Here is a 24293-nt window from a genome sequence, read left to right as displayed (position 1 = left end):
AAGGAGCTACACCATTGTCTCTCGAGACGGGCATGCCGACGACGAGAGCTGCTCAAAGAGGCTCTGTGTGCTCTGCTGCCAACTAGTGGTCGGAGGTTGAAGTGGAAAACAAGAGACAGACACTGCAAGATGCTCAGAAATAATTAAATAAATATCGTCCTGACACATTTTGAATCGATGCAAGTATCGCCAAATGAACTACCGCGATATATTACCGAATCGATTTTTTTTAACATCCCTAGTCGCCACGCCGTACATGTGCAAAACCCCAGTCAACTGCTTGTGTACAGGGAAATGTGAACTAGTCTACTCGTAAGTTCCCACTCCCTGTCCCGATCTGAGCATTGAAAGCCTGGCTCACCTGGCTGCCAACTCCCGTTCCCACTTCCTGATGACTCAATGTATTGCAAACACAAGAGGTCAGATCAGAAAGGGGAGTAGGAGGGCTTTTAAATCACAATCTCCCGATTAACTCGGGTATGTCATATACAGCCTCCTAATTGGTGGGCGTCTCCTATTCATCACACTCATCACACATGGTTGAGCAAATACATTGACTCCTGACAACCATCTTCATTCAGCTGCTCCTCAACTACAACAGATCTCTGGAATTTAGGCCCCCCTCAATAAAAGAACATGCACACTTTAAAGAAATGAAGCCCTAGTTGCTGATCAGATAGAAAAATGAAAAATAATAATCTAATTACAGCAAGTGCAATAATATATTTAACAAATCTAGTTAGTAGAAGGTTGTTTCTTTATGTCAGACATACAAAATACTTCTGTGAAAGAGGTGACAGCATCCAAACCTAAACCTCTCTTTGTTCTCTTCTACTACGCTAGCTCTTATGGTAACCAGTTTGCATATATATTACCTCCTCCTTGAGAAAGACCAGTGAAGCTATTTAAAGGTGTAGATTCTTGTTGAATCTTTCTCTGGATTGTCTTAAGTCGCCAAGAAATGTATCCTGTATTGCTTGCAGCATTACGGAGGTGTTCCTGAAATGGAAATACATTAACACTTAATGTGTTGTATGAATATCAGAAATTCAAATGTCCACCCAGAACCCAACAATACAAAAGATAAATACTATCTCGACAAACAATAATGATTATACATACGTAGCCTTTGTCAGAGTATGGGTCTTTAAGGGATGGAAAAGGTGTCATGATCCCAAAAACATATTCTTTTCTAACAGCTTTGGTGGGGAGATGTCTGGGACGAGATTCAATCAGGATTACTAATATAATAGCTAAACAATTTCAATTATTGTTTTTTTGTAGTATACACAAACTTGGCACCCGTGTATATCAATCATGTGGGCCACTATTATATTGACCAGCTGTCTTCTGGTAGAATCTATAAGGGCCTGTGATGTGTGATATTCTTCAAGGATCTCCTCACCACCTGAAGTTATTCCAAGTACAGCTTCGATCAATTTAACCCTTGTGCTATCTTAGATGACCCCACCCTTACATTGACGTGTTCTCCCTACCATGATAAAGGTGGATAAAGGTGGAAAGATTTCATGTAATCCATGGACACAAGTGAAGATCACAAATCATTGAAGAAAAAAGGTTCAGAGTACTGTCTAGTGGGTCTAGATGACCCAACTCCCAACGGTAAAGTGCCTAGGATAGCACAAGGGTTAGGGAAGACAAATATTGTAATTAGGGGGGAAATAACAAATGTTAACAATAATTGAGCTTTGTTGCAACCTTATTTGCAGAAACTGCATTGATTTTTCCTTCGACTCTTGATTTTTATCCTCGGGATCTCATTTAGAGGTGTAGTTGATGCAATTGCACTTGAACTAAAGCTCGAGTCAGACCATTTAGATGGAGAGGACAAGGAGCAATCAGTAAACTCTAGGACAAAAAAAATAGTTCCAGAAATAAAAAATATAGACACCTTTGTTCACAAACACCAAACTTATTTGCATTGCTGTTGTATTCTAAAAGTTGTTCCACATTATACTACAAATGTTTTGTTCTTTAGACTGATAGATTTGAGGGGAAAAAATACAGGTTCCACCATTTGACACTGAATCGCTTCCTGACTGACCCTTTTACATTTCTCACGAGCACTTGGGAAAACTGTTAAAACTATGCTGCCTTGGCTGACAAGGTCATGGAAAATGTATTTGTCAACTTTTGTCCCTGTTGCATCTTTTTATACTACTTTTGCGTCAGGGGGCAGGCAAAACCTCTCCATGACTGGAAAAGATGACATATCGGAGAGCACCTTTTTAAGCCAGCATTATTCTCACTTCACAAATGATTAAACTAATTTGGATTAAACCACTTACACAAAATAAATTCAATCAATCGAAAGTTTAAAAACCTTTTTTTCATGAAATTGCATTGAAACCAAACTGTCCTTCAACATCATCCACCTTTACATATTTCTGCTGTTGACGGTAGACAACGTGAAGCAGTAATTTACTGAGCCATACAAAAAAGAGGAAACATAATGACAGTACCAATAATAAGCATTTAATAGGATACAACTTAAACATTTCAAGGTAAAATTAAAAAGTCATTTGAACACAATAAACCGATATCAACCATACACTATACACTACAGAGTATTGAAACATTTAAAACGCATGTCGTGGATTCCAGAATGTAGTGTGTGAGCCATGTAATATACACATTCAACTATGTAAACACCTAGTCTGGTATATGTTAGGATGAGCCTTCCATAAAAGAACAAGAAATAAAAAGAGAAAAATAAAAGCGGGTGGCCATGTTGGCACTGCTAACATGACAATCAAGACTTACCTCCTTAACTCACGGTTTACCAGCCGAGACAATCTGAAGCTAAAGAGCAACACCGATAGACCTACCAGAGTTAGATTCTAATATTTAGTTACCTTTACAATGTGTTGTAGGGATTGATTAAGGCAAGGTTGCTTTATAAAATTCAATTTAAGTAACTTTCCAAAACTAAAAAAATAAAGTGACAGCCCATGTCTTTCAGTCCTAAACGATGCATAAATATAAACTTATTGATAAATGCTAGCTTAAATCATTGTCCATAGATCTAAATAACACATAAAATATAAATGTATGCATTTTGCTTGTAAAATGCATTTTTAAAACACATAGGAGTAAAATAAAACAGTGTTCACCAGTTTAGTTTCACGGGTCATCTAGATCATGTGACTTCCAACTATTACAAGCAGAAAATGGAGTCTTTAGACTTAAAATTGTGTCCCACATGTAAAAATATATTTTTGCCATGTATTTTGTTGCAAAGTGACACTGACAACACTGAAAAATACCTTCAGCAGCACAGCACAGATGTACGACGGAATTTATTTTTTTTGTTCCTCACAGGAAAAAAAGTTGAAATGTCGAGATTAAAGTCGAAAAAGATTTAACCCCTACTATCAGGTACAAGGCTTGATGAAGAACCCAAAATGCAGAGACGGGAGTCATACGGTTCAAAGGCAAAGGGGTTTATTTCTCATGAATAAAAAGCGCTGCTGAGTAGGGATAACAAAACAAAACAAACTGTGGGCTAACCAGGCAAAGAGGTAACGGGGGCAGAAGACAGTATGGACCAGCACAGAGGAAGGCAGAGACAAGACTTATATTCAAACAGGACTGACCAGACACAGGTCAAAATGGTCAGGGACCAGGGAAGTAAAACTCAAAACCATGACATGAAGAAAAGCTTTAAAAAAAACAGGAAGCAGAACTCATAATGACAGAAACAAAATGGAAGCAAAAACTAAGGCAAAAACCCAAACCATGACAGTAACCCACCTAAAGGAACCACTCTGAGATTCCAGAAAGTCAACCCAAGGAAGGGAGGAGGGGACCCAGAGGAAGACCTTCTATGGGTAACGGAGTCCATGGAGGCTTGGCACACTGGCGGGGCAGATAAGAAGCGTTTGGAGGATGGTCGGGATGCCACGAAGTCCAGCGAGGTGAGAGGGCGTCCAAGAGACCGCGCTGCCTTGTGAGGCGGGCCCGGAGGACAGCCGAGAGGCCGCGCTGTCTGGCGAGGCAGAGGGGGTGAATGATCCTTTATAAAAAGTATAAATCAATTAAATAAAGGATCATTCACTTTGTATGTCCTGAAACTATAGGGTGTGCCTCCCTGGGGGGGACGCGGAGGCATTACATCCATTATTCATGCATTCCTCTACACTGAAAAAACGGGAAAAGTGGGGTTGTTCAATTTACAAATAGTAAACATGTTTGTTTAATATGAACAAATTATGTTTACCTTCGAAACATAATATAATCTTGAAAATCACACATCATTTCTTGCTGTGTTACTTTTATATATTTAAATCATGTTGACAAAACATGAAATAGTTATGCTTGATCCTTTGCCCCTTAATTTTGGATCAGTAAACCCCATCGGTGAAGAAGAATTCCAGGAGGGGAAACTTTGCAGTCAGCCATTTTAGAGAAGCTACAAGCACCTGCTCTGGCTGGAGGAACTTAAAAAAGGTAAGTTAATTTACTCTAACAAATTAATTTAAGAAAGTGGAAGGCGTAAATGTATCATTAGTGTTATTTTTTTCCACGGGGAAGAGCTTTGTAATCCACTTTTGTCGTAGTTATCAAAGTTAAGGCTCTGCGCGCCACTTTTGTCCCTGCTGGCCGCAGCCCTCGGACGGCAGGTAGGGGGAGGTGTGTGTGCGCGGTAAATTGTACTTTCACGTCGCAGGCAGATTCAGCTGTAAACGCGGTGATTTCAAATGATGTACGGGGAAGAGTGGTGAGTAGTTATGCCGTAGGAATTCGCTTTTGACAGAGGGCAGTGGGCGCTTGTGGGCACGGCTTTTTTTTTTTCCACAGGCAGAAACTCTGCCAGGGGAATTTTCATCGTCACTAAGTGGATTTCTTTTTGCTATATTCTGCGTTGTGGAGACCGAAATTGAAGGAAAATGTGAGAAGCTATCATTACTATTGTCATTATTTAGTTTTTCCATACCGTTCCACCATGAGCTAGTTTAAGGACAGCATTATTTGACCAGCAAACAGCACCGCACTTCTGTCTCAGTCAGCTGTCAATCATTCTCCGTGCGCGTCTCGTGCACAGAATGCGTTTGGTGTGTCCAGTTTACATAAATCTTTGGTTTCAATCAGAGCTTTGTTTTCATTCTATGATGCTGAACATATTTTTTATTTTAGCTTTGAGAGTTTAATTGAGTGAAAATATTCATGTCCTTTTGGAACAAGTGTATAATATGTAGTAAAAAGTTTACAGCCTTATAATAATGTCTGTAATCCTACTTCACATATTCCTCCCATTTGTGATAAATTAATATGGGAATCCTTTATGGGTGGGGGGGATTATCCACTCCCGATCTGCTAGTTTAGTTTTGCAGTTTCCATTTCAAAATTCGCGGGTTCTCATAAGCCTGGTTTGAATCCTGTGGGGGGAGGAGGTGTCTAATGTTCTTTCTGGTCTAATTTCTTCAGAATATTTTTGCAGCTATTTATTTCAAACCAATGCATGTTTAGTTATTAAAATGATACAACAAAGCTGTGGAAGTCTCACTCTCTATATATATTTGAAATTTAACTAATAAACCTCCGTCCTGATTACAGAGCTCATCACACAACACTTCCAACTGCTCCTCCCTGATCATGCTGGGGTCCATGCTCCAGTCTTCACTGAGTCAGGTGGGTCACCATGCATTTACTATATATTATTGGAATTATTGTCTCCTGGATTGTCATCGAATCGGGAGGTAACCAAGATTGCCAGCCCTACTCTTTACACGCACCTTTTATGCAGAGAGATACATACATAATAAATAATGAAATTGATGGTTGATCAGTTATCCCACTACCTCTGTTAACATGACACTAAGGATATAATGATTTTGTTAACACAGTAACTATAACATTTATTGATGAGCCAAGAGTAAGAATTGTATTTTTCCAAAGTTTTCATGTGAATTTAAAATTTTTTGACTCTTTGTATTTCAGACTGCTGAACTTCTCGCCAATATAAGCAAGTTCAGGGGTTTATTCAAAGTATAGGTGAGTTGTGTAATCTAGACGCTTTAACTAAACTTCAAATGTGAACTGTGCACACAAATATCTTCTGTGTTCTTCAGAATGAAGACCATGCAGCAATCCAGGAGGCAATCGAGGACACCACGGGGGGAATTTCCCTCCTAATGGAAACTGGCAGTGGTGAGGAAGAGGACATTCTCGTGGTCCACATCTCCCAGGCTGTGGTGGTCGTCCCACCAAGTGTCTGAGTGGCAGATGCCAAGGCTTTTTTGGCCTTATTTACAGCACAAATCTGATTACCATCCTCATCTCAGAAACACCTTGTCATGGGGCCCGTGGCTTTGCTCCTGCTATGATCTCCTGGAGGCCCTTCCCTTCTTGAGCTCTCCCGCTGGTCACAGGTGTTGTGTATTATGTTGATTGGTTTGTCTATTTATGCAGTGTCTGATCTTGTTTCTGTGTCGGAGCATCTTCGTTCTACGCTCTGGCGTTATGGTTCTCTGGCATTAAAGCCCCTTCGAGTGAACTATTGGATTTGGGTCGTTCTTCCTGCTCTTGGGTTCTCTCCCTTGGACATTCCGTCACACACCTTTGAGGTAATCCAAAAAAAAACTGTATTAGAGTTGTAAGGCAAAGTGGTGTCTAAGGTTTCAGGCTTAAAGATCCGACTCTTTGAATAAAATTACCTTTAAATAGTTTAACTTTTTCCTAAGAAGGGATTCCAGCTGTTTGCTTTGGCTCTGTTATCTTCTGTTTAATAAAAATGGCAAGCCCAATTTATTGTGATTTGTCATTTTATGCTACACTGTAAACATATTTTTCAAGTTTAGATAATAAAAAAGTTAAATCTGAAATTTGTGTTCAGTGTCATATGTTCATTGGATTTTCATAATGCACAAGAAAGTATTTGCTTTAAATAATAATCTGCAATTGCAATTTTATTTTTCTATTTAAATTTTATTAAAATAATTTATAAATTAAATGAACTATGTAGGTGATTTCAAACAAATAATAGCGTTTTAAATGTTTGAAAAAATTATGGTAAATGACATAATAAAATCTTGTTTGTTTATGTAAAATTATTAGGTGCAGAAACAAAGAAGCATTCATTACAGTAGAACATGATTTTATTATGAGCAATAATTATATTGGTTCAACATGATTTTTTTGCGCGCAACCGCTGTCCATGATTTTTTTATGTCAATCCAACAGGTCTTTTTTTTCAGTGTATTCTTCAACAAATCTGATCACAGTTGCAATGAAAGGCAGGTGTAGGTATCCAGTCTGTACCGGTCGCATGTCCAAAATGCATCAATGTCCCTGCGGCATTAACGTTCTTTGAAGACGTTAAAACCCTTGTTAACAACAATAATTACTTCATCTTCACAAGGAAAATTCTCAGCACCTTGTACTTTCTTTGCACAGGTTTTACTAGGCGGAAGCCCAGGGGCCTTAATGGTGTTGAGGCGCAAACAGGAACTCTCTGCAGTGTTAATGAGCTTGGTTTGGCAAACTCTGATACATGACTCCAACTAAACACCATTTGAATCGCAATGTGTTAAAATAACACTTTAAGAGTGGTAATAAACTTTGGTTTGTTTAACCCCGATATTTCAACTCTCCAGTTTTTGCTGTAAAATGTTTCATGTAAATAAATCCACACAGAAAGTATATTGTGAAGTAAAATTGTATATAATATAATATAATAAAATACATATCATGGTGAATAATAAAATGAAATATAAAAGTTTGCTCTCGTTTAGAACTGATATCACTCTAAAAAAACGGAAAAGGATAAATCCAATTGAACTGAACTCCATGTGGTGTTTTTGTACAGAGTTTCTGTCTCTTGAGTCACTGTGTGTCTCTAGCGCAGTAATAAACAGCAGAATCCTCAGCTCTCAGACTGTTCATCTGCAGATACACCTGCTTTCTGCTGTTGTCTCTGGAGATGGTGAAGCGGTTTTTCACTGACTCTGAGTAGTAGATGCTGCTGCCAGAGCTGATATAAGCAATCCATTCCAGTCCTTTTCCTGCAGGCTGTCTGATCCAAGCTATATCGGGAGTGCCACTAAAACCTGAATATGTACAAGTCAGTTTGTGGGGTTCTCCAGGTCTTTTAACCACTGATTCAGATTCAGTAAGTGTTTGACCCCTGATACCTGCAGAGCAACAAGCAGCACATTAATGCAGTTAGAAGACCTTTCTACCATTTTGCTTGTTCAGCACAATTTCTTACCAGGTAAGACACAAAAGAAAAAGAGAAAAACAAGCAAACAAACAGGTCTGATCATTGTTGAAGTCATTTGTCTTTGTTCTGTCTGCAGCTTCTTTGTCAGATTGAATCACTGAACTTTGCTTTATATAAGAAGAAACTGAAAATGTCCGTTTGCATAAACTCCTCCTTAAAATATTCTGATGAGCTCAAATGATTTCTCTTATTTCAGATCACAACTTTCTCAAAAAAAAACTTCATGATAAAAAGTTATTCTAGGAATTTGTCTGGTATTGTTAACACCCACAATATGTTTTTATAAATCATATATAAACATTATTTTATTTAATTTTTTACACATTTGTCATTTTAAAAGATATTTTACTGTACTCAAAACATTCAATATTCCATATATTACACAAATTCCTTTGTTTTGTTTATTTAATCTGAACTGTAATTCGTTACCGACAAAAGTAATACTATTACAGTGATTCATTGCTTTGTGATTCATTACCCACAACACTGTTTATTAGTTGGCTGCAGGAAGCCAAATTAATTATTTTATGAAATTTAAAGACATGTAAAAATAACTTTTTTAAAAAAAAAACAATTGTTGCTTTTAATAGAAGAAAGACAACATTTGACACCAGTTCTTCCCTGAGGCCCTTTTTTTCTGCAGTTTCTCATGTTCCTTCTTCCTGATTTTACCATCTCTTGGTAACTTCACCTGTCCATCCTGGAAGAGGAGCCCTCCTTGTCGACATCCCTGAGGTTATTTCTTTTTTTAAAATCTGTTTTTTTAGGAGTCATTTCTTACCAAGAAGGAGGGTTTTAGGGCAGCGATGCCCAGTTTAGCTTTGTCTGTTTAGATTGCTTAAGTAATCAGCTGTTTTATTTTATACCTGAAGCATGTTGAGACAACTGTGTTGTCATATTGGACTATAAAAAAATAATTGAATTGAATTGATTTGTTATTACCACATCATCCACAACGGCTTTCCTCTGTTCTTTATCCACCGCTAAAATGTCTGCTGGTTCACCATTACCATGCAGTCTGTGACTGGAAGGATCTTTGCTCTCTCATTCTCCACCACTTTAGGAGGTGTTTCCCACTTTGATCTTGGGGTTTCCAGTTCATATTCTGCACACATGTTTCTATATACTATTCCAGTCACTTTGTTGGGAAGCTCCATATGCTTTCTCTGCCAGCATCTTACACCCTGCAGTTTTGTGTTGGATTGGTTTAGTTTTCTCTTTACACAGCCTACACTTTGGGTCTTATCTGGTGTGGTAGATCTGGATCTCTATTCCTCTGGTGCTCAGGCTTTGCTCCTGTGTCGGCAGGATGAGTGTTTCTGTGCTGTCCTGTAGACCAAACCCTTAGCTGTTGGTAAGAAAATATTTCTGCCGGTACAAAATAATGTTTACCTGTGTGTCACCTTTTGGGATTCAAGAATGTGTCAAGATCAATTTGTTCTTTGAAAAACTTGTTTCTATGTATTAGTTATTAGCATTTAACCTACTCTTGTTTTCTGTCTGTCTTTATTAATATTCATGGTAAAAACTAACTACTTGTAAATCTTCTTAGGTTTTCCTCCGTTTAAAAGCTTCAATGCAAAAACTTATAACAGGAAATGAAACTGATGGTGAAAAAAACTTTTAATAGCCAATGATGATGTACTGTACAAAACAAAATTTATCGTGTTAAAAAGATTAAAATTACTTGTATGTATTGTTTACTTTTTCATTCTGGATTTATTTTTCTTTTTGTACAAAACATCTTTGCTTTTATTGAACATAAAACATTTATTAATTCTATCTGTATTTTTTTAAAGCAATAACAAATATCTATTAAATTATTGTTCACAAACACAACTTGTTTGGTTTTTATAGCTGCTGAGTTTTTGTCCAGGTTTGTGTTTGTTTGTATCACTGTGGGGCGTCTCACACAGTAATACACAGCTGTGTCTTCAGGCTGCAGATTCTGTCCTGTTATTGTCACTGTTCCTGCAGAAGTGTCTCTGCTGTGGCTGAACTTGTTTTTCAGAGCATCATATTGATAGAAGCTCCCACCACCCCATTGATAAAAAATCCAATACATTGGTTTTCCTTCTCGCTGTCTGATCCAGCCTGTTGCATAGCTGCCATCAGTCAGTGAATATCCAGAAACCTGACAGCTGATGTTCAAAGACTGTCCAGGCTGAACAACCTTTGAGTCTGGCTGGATGAGATCAATACTGTCCACACCTGTGGAAACACAAACCAACATCATCTCCATCATTCATCTGAATCTGAAATGTTTCTGATCTGATTATTGCTGTGAATCCACTGAAATCTCCTCACAGGATCCAGCTGTCAGCAGCAGCATCAGAGCTGCAGAGAACATGGTTGATGCTGAAGATGAACTCACTGAGGTCTTTCTGACTCAAACACTCACACTTCACTTCCTTATAATAAAAAACACATTTGCATTTGCAATTTTCATTTGTTAAATGAAAATTGTATGTAAATAATGTGAATAGCCACTTTTGTTTCAATGAATTTTAAAAAAGAAAAATAAAATATTTTCAATAACCAGTCTAGCTACAGTTGTATTGTAATTATAAAAAACGAATGTTTTGAACATGCAGATCATTAAACAGTTAATGTTTCGGGTGAAACATGTTAATCTGTCATTGTTTGACCTTGAACACATCATCATTGTGGTTTCCTGAACACACAGGATGCTGTTGGTCACTAAACAGAAACCCTACAGTGAACTGAGGCTGATCAAACCCCAGCCTGTGTCCGAGAGGCATCAAATATGTTTAGAATCACTACTTTATGGTTCAACAGTTTACTAAAACTGCAGTCGATTAATTTTTTATAGTTTTATAGTTTTTTTTATAGTCTTATAGTTATATATAGATATATAGAGAGATTTTTAATGTCCAAACACATTTTTAATGTCCAAACACATAAAAGGTTTTAGATTTGAAAAACTGAGTGAAAATAAAAACATTTCGTTTATTCAGTTAAATTCAAACAGTCATTATAAAGAATTTCTAAAAAAATTACTGTGGTGCTGCTAAGATAAAATATTTCATGTATAAAATCACATTAAAAACGTAAAAATAGTAAAATATAACACAATATGATTAAAAAACAGCTAGAGTAAGTTAGAGTAAATGATAATGTGAAAGTTGGCTCCAAAAAAGGGCTGGAGAAAAAAATTAACTAAAGTGGAAAAACAATAACTCCTTCCAAACTGAACATCGGACAGCGACTCCCTTTAATAGCTTCAAAGTATAAGTGCCAAAGTATAAGCAATCGTAAAAATCTGCAAACTAAAATACCAACAAAAACGTAAAAATTTGACCAAAAAATGTCTAATTTTTCCTAAAGCTGTTATTTTGTTCCATTCAAAGGGACTTAGCAAAATATCAATTTTCCCTTCTTTGCATTCTCTGTTCTGTAGGATAATATTAAAAAAATGATAAGAGGTATATTCTTCATGTGGTGTTTTTGTACAGAGTTTCTGTCTCTTGAGTCACTGTGTCTCTTCTGGCGCAGTAATAAACAGCAGAATCCTCAGCTCTCAGACTGTTCATCTGCAGATACAGCTGCTGTCTGCTGTTGTCTCTGGAGATGGTGAAGCGGTTTTTCACTGACTCTGAGTAGTACATGCTGCTGCTGCCAGTGTTGATCCAAGCAATCCATTCCAGTCCTTTTCCAGGAGCCTGTCTCACCCAGGCCATGTAATAGCTGCTGAAAGTGAATCCAGAGGCTGAACAGGTCAGTCTGTGGGATTCTCCAGGTCTTTTAACCACAGATTCAGACTCAGTCAGAGTCTGTCCATCAACAACTGGGAAGGAAAATCAGAAATCTGGATTTAAAAAAGGAAAACATCATAAATCTACAATATCTGCATGATGATGTTCACCTGCATAACAGAGAGTTAAAAGCAGCAGTCCTGTCCTACAGTCCATCATGTTCAACTGAGTTCAGTGTCTCTGCTGTCATCTCTGCTGTCAGATAAATAGAGGAGGAAGACGTCCATGTTTGCATTGACTCCACCTCACAGAAGACATTCAGCTCCATCAGAATTCACATTTGAATAAAATACTGTCATGTCTAATAAAATGATTTAACTTTTTTATTCATAAACTTAAGTTTAGTTAAGAATATATTGTTTGATTTGATTTAATTTATTGATTTATTTCAAATATTGAAGTCAAAGCAATAAACAATTTATACATATCAAAGTCAATACAGAAATTATGAAATGCACAGATTAAAAAAACAGAAAATAAAACAAACAAAAAAGGACACTTAAATCACATTTACTAAATTAAAAAACAGTGATCAATAACTAAAGTCGAGTAGAGTTTAATTTATCGCTTAAAAAGGAGTTAGAGGAATTATATAATCCCACCCCTTAGTTCATTCCTTTTGTAGTTTTTAGTTTTTGTAATCCAGTTTTGATTAGATAAATTCTGTTCAAGTTACAAAATCCAGAGCCTAGCAATGATTGATTATCTTCAGAAAACATTCATGATTTCAGTAACGGTATCATTGATTATCATTAGAACGCATCACATTAAACCAGTAATTATTGCAACACATTTGAGATCAATTAAAGAAAATCAATAGCTTATTGATTGCACTTTAAACATCTTAGTAGTCAGTATTACAAATGACACAATATAAAACTCATTGGTTGTAAATAAAAGAGCTTTGTGTCATGGCTACAGAACACTTTTCGACCCAGACGCTGAACACCGGAAGAAACACAGACGAGGACGAGAGTGGCAGGCAGGAGGATTTAATAGGGAGGTCTGCAATGGAGGGAGAGCAGGATATGTGGCTTCCACAATGCGGAACGTAGTCTTCGGTGGCGTCACTGGTGCATCCCTTCGCAGACTTACAGAGTGAGTTGTCGTCGGCGGAGGTCCGGAGGGAGAGAGGAAATGGCAGAGGCTCGAGGTGTAACCGAGGAGTGAAGGCAGGAAAAAAGGTTCTCGGCTGAGACAGCTTCAGGCGACCACTTGTGGCAATGGGTTCCATCAGGGGCAACGGACTGGCGAGGAATGATGATCCTGGAGCTCCTTAAGAAGGCAGAAGAGGCGATGAGGTAAGTGGTCGCAGCTGGGCTGAATCAGGAACCAAGCGGAGAGGAAGGGGGGAGGAGTCTGACAGAGGCACCATATCACTTCGAATATTTCACCACAATCAATGTCATGGTACCCCCTGCTGGCCCCGCCTCCTCATCAGGTTCACCTGAGGACTCCAGCTGCGCTTCATCATCTTCATCAGCCGGGGGACTCTTAAGGAGAACCAGGGGCCTCATTTATAAAACTTTGCGTAGGATTTGCGTCAGAAGTGGCGTACGGATGAAACATAGGACGTGCGTACGCACAGAAATATTCGGATTTATTAAACCGTGCGCACGCACATCCTACGCATCTTTCCCTTTATAAATCACAACCGATTCTAAATGCAGCGCAGCTTTTTGCGGCTACATGACACGCCCATAGTTGCCCATAAATAGTCCGTGAAACGCCCACAAATTAATATTCATGGCTTGCTAAATCATGGCAAACACAGAGAGGGAATCAAAAAAACGTAACTTCACTCAATGTGAAGTAGAAGTTATCGTTGGCGAGGTGGAAAAGAGGAGAAAACGTTGTTTGGAGGGAACAGTGTGGGCATTACTGATGCCAAAAAGGCACGTGAGCGGCAAACGGTGGCAGACGCCGTAAATGCTGTAGCCTCACAACCTCGGACCGTGGCCGAAATAAAAAAGAAATGAAAGATATGATCGGACATCAAAGTCGAGGCAAAAAAACGTCTAGCGCTGCATCGGCAGAGTGTGTCCGCCACGTGGGGGGGGTGGGGTGGGGACCGGAGCTGACCCCTCTTGATGAGAAACTGACCGCTATTATTGGGGAATCCCTATTAAGTCCCCCTTATCGGCGTCCTCCTCCGCCTCAGTCACCTGACTGAGACGGAGGGGACGCCGACGCGCCAGGGTCAGGGTGACACAGGTAAGAGAAATAATTAAAATGAATGCAGTCAAGTCACATGTATGCAGGCTACACAATTACAGATTATTAATATAGAACAATTTTATTTTAGTTGCTGGGTGTTCCAGCGGGGCCAGTGGTTACGATGCTGCAGCTGAGCAGCCGTCTGGCCCCAGCGTCTCCACGGCACGCGGCTCTCAACCCTCCAGCAGTGGGCGCGTCCTCACCGATGCAGTCCTTGAAATGCAGAGGGAAGTCAGTAGTTCAATCAGAGAGGTGGCCAAGGAGTTGGGCGAAATCAAGACCGCACTGACTGAAATAAACTGCACGATGAGGGAATTCTTAAATAAATAATATTTTCCACACCTCTTTTTCTTTATAAGCGACGCATCACTTCCAAACGCTGGCGCACAGCAGCAGCAAATGGCTCAAATGCGTGGGGATGGGGTTCAGGGTCAGGGCCAACACAGCAATCAGCGCCAGGGGGTAGAGGCACGTTTTTAAGCTGTGCCACATTGTGTAGCACAGCACATGCCAGCACGATTTGGCACACACTGTCACTTTCACGTGTTTCTTCCATCTGCCGACGGTGTCGCCGTTTCTCATTTCACCCGTTTTTGTGCGTACGCCTGGGTCAGAGCTTGCGTGAAGGACCGCACATTTTCCCGTCAAGTTTGCTTTTTATAAATCTCAACTATTGCGTAGAGAGTGGCGTACGCCTTCTTTTGTGCGTACGCAACGTTTATAAATGAGGCCCCAGGACCCTTACTCGACGCTAGTTCGTTGTACTCCACGGTGCACTCTCTGGCCTTGCTCGCTATTCTAGTCCATGCATTATCTGCCTCGCCTAACCTTGTCTCGTCTCTGCCTGCCTAGGATCACGATCACGCCTGTCACGTTCTGGACTCCGACTCACCTTCGCTCTGGTCCCTCCTCGTCGCCCCTCTGGACATCCTTCTGGAAACACGGTGTTCGCCGCCAAGACCCTCCAACCATCCACAAAACATCCTCTCTTGGAACCCTGTCATTCCTCCATTAAATCCTTTACTACTCGTCTGCCTCGCCTGCCAAGTATTCCTTCCGGGTTTCAGCATCTGGGTCTGCCACAGTCTCGTCAGCCAGTTCACATGTATTTGGAATTTTTCAAACACCTGTTGATTCTTAACTTCCCTTATCTTTACATCATTAAATCAGAATTTCCTTATAGCTTTTCTTGAATATTTGGATATTTGAACATTGTTTGAGCTCTATACTTAAATTTTCATGATTCTGCTGTGACGTCCTTTGTTGAATTCCTGTCACACTTTTTTCATCATATTTTATTACTATTTCTTTGTTGTTTCAATAGATATTATTCATAAACATAGAATTTATTTTCATAATATATTTTACTGTTTTTATTCTGTTTCAACATGATACAGTAAATACTGAGCTGAGTAAAAGACAATAGACAATCATTTTAATATTTAACATTCTTTTCAAATAATCCAACAGAATTTATCACAGTATAAATAATGAAGCTTTTGTATATTTAAAATAATCTTTAAATGTTTTAGGAAAATTAAAGTATAAACCAAATAGAAATAGTACTAGACATACAATGTACTCTTATTCTCACTTTGTTTACATTTTATTTTAATTTGTACTAGATGAAATGACAAAAGCATGTGGTATTGTTTTAACATTGAAATTAAATTAGGAAATTGGGCCACAGCAAAAGAATGTTACTTTAATAAATGTAATAAACAATTGTAGAAATTTAGGACATTTTTAATAAAAAAAGTGTCCTGACAATTAAAGTAATTAAATATATTCCTATTTGGAATTTTGTGGAATCTTCTCTATGATATTTTTTTAGATCATTTGTTATTCACTTATTGTGATTCCATGTGTACTTTGCTTTTATTTATTTCAGTAAAATCTGAAGGAAAAAAAAACAACAACAACAAAAGTAAAAAAAAAATACTCCAAACCTGATTCACTCCACACCAGTGACTCAGCCTTTTCAGTGAACAGTGTTGTTGCAGTGGAATCTGGCTGCTTTGAATGGAAGGGGGGGGGGGGGGGGTCCCCTGGTGTGGACAGATCCTCATACCATTTTTTTTAGATGTTTTTATTCTGTATAATATTTCTTGTATTAATGAAAAGTGCCTCATGAATAAGTTTGAATTTATTTTATATGATCTGGACAGATTTGACTTTATTTTATAGAAAATACTCATTTGTGGATTCAGTATTTCCAAGACTAGAATTTTTTAGTATTGGAAGTAAAGCAAAAAACCTTTGGTAGTGTTAGAGCGCCTCCTCTGGTGGATTCATGTTACAAGCTTTCAGTCTCTGAGGGGTTTTTGTTCAGGTCTGCTGATGGTTTGTGTTACTGTGGATCTCTGGCACAGAAATACACAGCAGAGTCTTCAGGCTGCATGTTCTGTCCATTTAGAGTCACTCTCTTGTTGGAAGAGTCCAAGGTCATACTGAACTTGTTCTTCAGTGAATCTTTGTAGTATTTAGTGCATCCAACACATTCGCTACCAATCCACTCCAGTCCTTTCCCTGCAGGCTGTCTGATCCAAGCTGTGTAGTAGCTGCTCACAGAATAAGAGACCTGACAGGTGATGGTCAGCCTCTCACCTGGCTGCAGACTCTCAGAGGCTGGCTGTGTCAGCTGCTCACACTTTACACCTGAAGACAACAAACAGTTTAATGGTTAATGGTGTAACAACAGTGAACAGTGTCTTTGTCTCAGTCAAACTCACAGGATCCAGCAGCCAGAAGCAGCAGCAGAGGAGCTACAGAGAACATGATGATGAAGATGAACAATATCTGATGGGAGTAACTCTTCCTCTGCTGCTAATGGAAACATTTGAAGCTTATATAAAAAAGCTCTACAAGTTTACTTTGCATAAAGAAAATAATCTAAAAGGAAGACCTTTTATGTAAATTCAAGCATCTAGTTACTTAAAAGGAAAAACTACACAGCTCTCTGAAAGTAAACACTGGTCCCAACAGGTTCTTGCATGTGAAAATATGTAAGATATCCTCATTATTTAACTCCTTATAAAAATTTTAAAGTGTAACAAATGATACACATTTACCAGAAGAATAAAATGTCACATAAATAGGGTTTAAATTTTACAAAATGTTTTAAAAGTTTGGCATTTTGTGCAGCATCAGATTTTAACAACTTTTCATGATTTTGTCAGTTTTTTTTCTTTTGGGCTACAAAAGCTTTACGATGAAAATCAAAGTAAAAACCTGTTTATCTGTTAAAAACAACAGTTCAGAAGGTTATCAACCCACAGTTATAGAGATCTGAAACATTCACATTTCAATGAATTAAATACAGTAAAATCAACCAATAGGTTTTATTTTTTAATGACCTCATAAAATAAATTTTATTTTAATATAAAACAAGATTGTCATTTCATACTAAGATTTTAAGAAACAGTTATGGATATTGTGTTTTTTATATGTAAACATTTTTTTCCCAGATGCTGTTATTTAGAAATCATTATTTTTTTAAAGGACTTTTTTGTCCATCCATCATTTTTCTACATCTGCTTGTTCCAATACGGGGTCACGGGGTTGCTGGAGCTTAGCCAACCTCTGAAGGTGGGGTACAATCTGGACCAGGGGTGTCAAACATACGGCCCGCAGGCCGTATTCGGTCACCAAGATGGTTTAATCCGGCCAACTCAGGAAGAGCAGATTCTTAGGATGTTTTTTTTTTTTTTTTAAAAAAAAGCAAATTCAAAGCAAGTCCATAAAGAAATATCCGAAATGCACAACTCCGCCACTAGGGGGACCAAAGAAAAAGGAAAACATGTGAAACAGCATATCTCTGCACGTGCCAATTGCGAAACCAAACAGCTCTGTCTTTGGGTAAGATTCAGTTTGATTCCCCTGCTAGCCTCACCGCTGTTACATTGCTATAAGAATGATCAGTAGTGACAGCCTAATGACCGAAATGTTGTCACAAAAAAAAATTTTGAAGTGGAGTGCCAAGCTTTCTGGGAAAAATTGACATTTTTATTTGATCATGGAGCTGAATGTAAAAACTGCATGCTTGGTATGTCATCAACACGTCTTTTTTTGTCTTATTGCAAATAGGTTGGTGCAAACATCCAATCCATTTTCAGATGGTACGTTTATGAAAAAATACATGCAGAAGTCTTGTGCTCCAAAAAAACGTCGACCTTTGCCAACATAAGTCTATCAAGTATTACAATGCCAGATACAACATCTCTGATTTGGGCGGCCAAATGAAGGAATCCAGTCATTTTTTTGCTTTTTTGGTCGCTAATGATGAAAGCACTGACATCACAGGTATATACAACTGTGCATATTTATTAGAGGTGTTGAAGTGACTGTCACAGCAGAGTTTGCTGAGTTTATGGACACAACAACAGCTGATGACAGTCAGCTCTCTAGTTACTGCAGTGGACAATGTTGGTGTGAAGTGGTCACGTGATGCCAGTCTGGTCACTGATGGTGCCCCATTAAAGGTCAGGAAGAAGGCAGGTGTTGCCACAAAACTTAAGCAGCCAACCAGGAAAAGATTCTTTGACATTTTATTGTGTTTTGCACACTTGAATGACAGTGGTATAACAAGCTGACCATGGGTTATTTTTGCTTTTATGGTACTGGTCCGGCCCACTTGAGATCAGACGGGTGGAATGTGGCCCCCAAACCAAAATGAGTTTGACACCCCAGATCTGGACAGCTGTTAGTCCATCGCAGGGCAACACAGAAACAAAACCTCACACACTTTCACACAATAAATTGATAAATTAAATCAAACCTAAGAGACATTTTAGAGTCCTTAATCAACCTATGCATTAGGTTTGTGGATTGTGGGAGGAGCCTGGACTGGACAGAAATAACCCATATATAATATATATATATAAATAACTTTTGATTTAGAATCAAGCAGCAAGAATAACTTTTCTACAGTTCCAATGACAACTGAAGCAAAAATATATTTTTGACATTGTTCACACACATTTTTATTTCTTTTTTAATTTTAACCTATTTTTAAATCTATATAGAGTTATTGTTAAGTCTTCCAATGTTGTTTGTGCTTGAGTTTGCTTTCAATTATTTGTCACATGTTCTCAATGATAATATTAGAGCCGGTTTAGCTCGTGCTGGTTTGCGGCGCCTTCCGTCCGTGAAACCAGGGTTCGAATCCGGGCTGCTCCCTCTTCCCTTCTCTACTTCTATGCTGGTCCCAAGCCTGGTTGCTTTGAGAAGGTTGCATCAGGAAGGGCATCCAGCGTTAAAACATTGCCAAACTTACCATGCAACTTGCTCGCTGTGGCGACCCCTGATGGGAAAAGCCAAAAGAGAAACAACAACATCTCAATGATAATATTAATTTGTTTCAGTCTATCGCTTCAGTAACAACATTAGTGAAGCATTGGCAACGATAAGTAGAGCATTGCAGCATCATCAACCTGTTCTTGGTGTGTAACCAGTTGTCAGTTGTAACCTGTAAAACATTTCTATTATAGATATTTTGAGGTGGAACTCAAACATCAGTCAAATCTACAAATCTGCAACAATTACTCTTTTCTTTTTAATACACGATGTTAAAACCTTGTTTCAATTGATGAACATATGCAGAACATGTGAACAGACACGAGCATCTGCTGACATGCAAACTGAGCAGTGAAACAAAGATCTTATGCATCTGCAAAGTTGAGTCTTTCTTTCAGTGGTTTGGCCTCAGCTGGTGTCCCAAAGGCACAGACAGGGAGGAAATGACTCTTTAATGAGAAGCTGTAAATCTTTGATTCTGACTTATAACAAAAGGCCAGGACACATTTACCACAAGTATAGTTAGATCATAACTGGAAGCTATAAAAGAATTAATCCACAGGAAACTGTTTTGTTACATTTTATTGTTAACATGCTATTAATGGAAAACAATTTTTTTTTTTTGTACAGACAGAAAAATCTTGTTTCTATTCTGTCAGATAAATGCATCTAGACATTGAAGAAAAACACAATAAGAAACCACAAACCACAACAAGAATCAAAGTTACTTATGCACAAGTAACTTCTCTTCTCAAAGGTCTGCTTCTCCCAGTGCTCCTTTTAGTGAGAATTCAAGTAGGAGGTTACAATTTCCAAACAGAGAGAAGGGGAGTCATGTAATGAACCATTTGGGAAGATTCTCAGTTCAAACAGTATTCCTCATCAGCTAAGGACAGTGTGTCGTGTGTCATCCTGGGGAAGAGAAGCAGATAAACAAACACAGAACTGTATTTTTAAAAGGTAAAAAGGTCAATCTAGGTTAACATTTAAAATATATTTAAACAACTACATTTGAACAATGATAATGATAAAAACCAATTTCTTCACATATTCTCAAAAAAAGAAAATATTAGCCCTGTCTTGGTTTTTTTTAATGTAACAAAATATTTGGAATAAAAGTTTACTAGTCATGTTTCCCCTAATTTCAGGTTTTTAGAGTCCAGTTTTGTTAAGTCTATGTGTATTGATTTTTTGTCAAATTAGCGTAACTTTGTTTTTAAGTTATAGTTCCACAAACCAAGTCTCATGCATTTGCCTTTGCAATTCTAATGATAGTCATTATTTACCAAAAATCAATTTATATGTCCACTCAAATGTTAAATTAAAGATTACATAAAGCATTTTCTTTAAATTTCGACAATTGTCAGACTACATTTCATTTATTTCATCCTTCAAAAACAAATAAAAGTTGTGACTATCTTCTCCTTTACTGAACAAATATCCAGTAGTGTTAGAGCGCCTCCTCTGGTGGATTCATGTTGAGTTTTCAGGCTCTGAGAGGTTTTTGTTCAGGTCTGCTGATGGTTTGTGTTACTGTGACTCTGGCACAGAAATACACAGCAGAGTCTTCAGGCTGCATGTTCTGTCCATTTAGAGTCACTCTGTTGTTGGAAGAGTCTAAATCAATGCTGAACTTGTTCTTCAGTGAATCTTTGTAGTAAGAGGCTCCAGTGTATTTCATCCCAATCCACTCCAGTCCTTTCCCTGCAGTCTGTCTGATCCAAGCTGTCCAGTAGCTGCTCACAGAATAAGAGACCTGACAGGTGATGGTCAGCCTCTGACCTGGCTGCAGACTCACAGAGGCTGGCTGTGTCAGCTGTTCACACTTTACACCTGAAGAGGACAAACAGTTTAATGGTTAATGGTGGAACAACAGTGAACAGTGTCTTTGTCTCAGTCAAACTCACAGGATCCAGCAGCCAGAAGCAGCAGCAGAACTACAGAGAACATGATGAGGATGATGATGAAGATGACTGATTTGGAGCTTCTACTTGGCTGACAACATTCATCTTTTTAATATGAATGGTGATGTAAGAGCCTGATTTGTTTACAGTACATGGGGCTGTCAGGAAATGAAATTTCAGTGAAATGACAGATCAGATCAACATTTACATGTGGAGCAGAAGATCAAACATCTGAATTTTGGTGAATAAACCGTGCATCTGCAGATCAGCCGTCTGCTCTCTGATAATTTATATTATATTGAAATACAAATGGTTATATTAAGACAAAAACGTAACCTCAATATTAAATATTTGTTTAAAATAATCATTTAAATCTTAATAATTTGTCACTTTTTTTAATTCCTTGTTTCAAGTTCTGAAGCTTTTAGATCTTACATCAGCTTTACTTTTACTTTTGCGTTGTTAAATATTTACAAATAAACACAATTTATTAAATAGGTTTTAACAAAAAGTGCCAATTTTGATCAATTAAGTCAGTTGCAGTATTCTGATATAGTAACAAAATGTGGAGGATTACTGTAACAAGTAAATGTAATCAACTTTAAAAAACGTGTTCCTTTCTGTCATCTGTAAATTTGAGAAATTGTCAATAAGATGAAGAATTTAGAAAAAACATATATAATTCAAAATGAACACAATCTGATCTTTTTCTGTTGTTTTGTGTAAAGGTGATCAAGTAGGTTCATGGAATTTATTGAACAAATCATTCTAAATATTTTTTGTATCAGATTTGACTAAATTTTATCACAGTTTTTTATGAAAGAAATTTGCATAAAATAAGACTGCTAAAACTATAATTTTTCCATTTTTATACCACACATGAACAAAAATTTCCAAGAAAATCAATTCATTAACTCTACTTCATTTTATTCTGGTGCTTCTAGCTGAAAGTCAAAAACAGGGAAGGAAAAAAACAGGGAAACCAAATATGCCTCAGCAGAATTGTGCAGAAAAACAACATCTGTCTGACATTGATGAGATGATTTAAACAGATAAAAGAGGAAGTACTTTTTGTGGGACCGTCCCCAAAATGTCTCTCACTGTGTCTGTTCTGGCACAGTAATAAACTGCTGTGTCCTCCATCCTTAAACTGTTCATCTGTAAATAAACTTTACTGCTGGAATCATCTCTGGAAATGGAAAACCGCCCCTGGACTGACTGGGAGTAATAAATTGGATCACTGTAGGTGCTAATATAAGCGATCCACTCCAGTCCTTTTCCAGGAGCCTGTCTGATCCAGCTCATGCGATAGCTGCTGAAAGTGAATCCAGAGGCTGAACAGGTCAGTCTGTGGGATTCTCCAGGTCTTTTAACCACAGATTCAGACTCAGTCAGAGTCTGTCCATCAACAACTGGGAAGGAAAATCAGAAAACTGGATTTAAAAAAGGAAAACATCAGAAATCTACAATATCTGCATGATGATGTTCACCTGCATAACAGAGAGTTAAAAGCAGCAGTCCTGTCCTACAGTCCATCATGTTCAACTGAGTTCAGTGTCTCTGCTGTCATCTCTGCTGTCAGATAAATAGAGGAGGAAGACGTCCATGTTTGCATTGACTCCACCTCACAGAAGACATTCAGCTCCATCAGAATTCACATTTGAATCAGAAAAGACTTTTTTCTGATCTAATTAAATTATTTCACTTTTTTTATTTATAAAAAGAAACTTTTATGAATTCATTTAAGAAGAGATCATTTCACATAAATGCTGTTCCTGAAATGATTACTGCAGTAGGTGATATCTTCTATTGAATTCCTGTCACATTTTTTATGATATTTCATTTCTTTATCGTTTAAATTAGTGTATGCCAAAAACAAAGATAAGCTAACTCTAATATTTTTTTGCAGAATGTCTATATTTTCTTTAGGAAATTTAAGAAAAGAAATAGTGAGTTGAGTAAAGTACAGAAGATGATCAGATTAAGATTTTATAATCTACCAGGATTCTTACAAGTTTAGGTTTTTGTCAGGAAACCTTTTCTGGAAATGAACTGTAAAAAACGGCTGTTTTATTGTTATCAGTTTTTCAGACAAACAAAAAGATTCATTAAGACTTACAGTACAGACCAAAAGTTTGGACACACCTTCCTTCCCATTCATTTGCATGAGAACGTATGTCCATACCTTTGGTCTGTACAGTGATCCCTTGCTAAAACACGGTTTACTTTTCAAAGTTTCGCTACTTCACGGATTGGATCGTGCATTGTGTTCTGCATTCTGATTGGCTAAAAAGTCACTCCGCTTCTTCTCTACATGTGCGTCAATAACGTTGCAGTTTAATATGTACACGTATGTAAAACAGCTTTTCAAATTTACATTACGTACGTGCAAATCATCTTGCAATTTGGAGTTTCTCTAAAACCCATAGAAAAAGAGCGACAACTGCCTACGACTATGTTCTTCTCCTTAACAAACACAGCTGCACCGCGGGCTTCAAAAGAAGAAAACACTGCAGAGCGGAGTCAGGATGCGGCGGCTCAGTCTGAATTTATGTTACAAGTTTTCAGGCTCTGAGGGGTTTTTGTTCAGGTCTGCTGATGGTTTGTGTCACTGTGACCTTCTGGCACATAAATACACGGCACAGTCTTCAGGCTGCATGCTCTGTCCATTTAGAGTCACTCTGTTGTTGGAAGAGTCCAAATCAATGCTGAACTTGTTCTTCAGTGAATCTTTGTAGTAAGAAGCTCACACACACACCCTCTCAAACACTCATACACGCACACACGTTTTGCAAGGAAGGTGGGACCTGGGTCCATCTGTCCCCTGCCCCTTCCCTGGTGGGGGGTGCGGGCCCCTTG

At 38.1% G+C, this 24293-nt stretch overlaps 2 protein-coding genes, 2 long non-coding RNA genes and 1 gene segment (V, D, J or C); 2 read left to right on the top strand and 3 right to left on the bottom strand.

Annotated features, from left to right (window-relative positions):
* LOC101158331 overlaps positions 1–8329 on the bottom strand; it is a 135431-nt gene extending 127102 nt beyond the window's left edge. The window contains exons 1-2 of the mRNA XM_023957940.1: positions 8231–8329; positions 7855–8153 (exon numbers count right to left, since the gene is read on the bottom strand). Of these exons, the coding sequence (XP_023813708.1) occupies positions 7855–8153; positions 8231–8297 (366 nt within the window). The 5' untranslated portion in view covers positions 8298–8329. The remainder of the gene's footprint in view (positions 1–7854; positions 8154–8230) is intronic.
* LOC111947767 lies at positions 4167–6767 on the top strand. Its single transcript, XR_002873695.1, has 4 exons — positions 4167–4470; positions 5578–5652; positions 5962–6015; positions 6093–6767. It is a non-coding gene; the product is annotated as an uncharacterized LOC111947767 (long non-coding RNA).
* Positions 8330–14967: 6638 nt separating the features above from the next.
* Positions 14968–15267, top strand: LOC110015494. Its single transcript, XR_002290699.1, has 2 exons — positions 14968–15006; positions 15088–15267. It is a non-coding gene; the product is annotated as an uncharacterized LOC110015494 (long non-coding RNA).
* A 1301-nt stretch (positions 15268–16568) lies between these two features.
* Positions 16569–17048, bottom strand: LOC105354605 (Ig heavy chain V region XIG14). The gene is made up of 2 exons (XM_023957665.1): positions 16968–17048; positions 16569–16893 (listed from the first exon to the last, which is right to left on the bottom strand). Exons 1-2 carry the CDS (start codon positions 17011–17013, stop codon positions 16586–16588), a joined length of 354 nt encoding a protein of 117 aa, XP_023813433.1. The 5' UTR covers positions 17014–17048; the 3' UTR covers positions 16569–16585.
* A 3094-nt stretch (positions 17049–20142) lies between these two features.
* LOC105353582 lies at positions 20143–21480 on the bottom strand. The segment is given in 2 exon segments: positions 20143–21363; positions 21438–21480. Coding segments are annotated over 2 exon segments (390 nt in total).
* Positions 21481–24293: the final 2813 nt, after the last annotated feature.

This window comes from Oryzias latipes, chromosome 8, assembly GCF_002234675.1.
Source record: "Oryzias latipes chromosome 8, ASM223467v1".
NCBI lineage: Eukaryota > Metazoa > Chordata > Actinopteri > Beloniformes > Adrianichthyidae > Oryzias > Oryzias latipes.
Note: the sequence above shows the minus strand (reverse complement) of the source record. Positions and strands in the feature narration are given on the sequence as shown.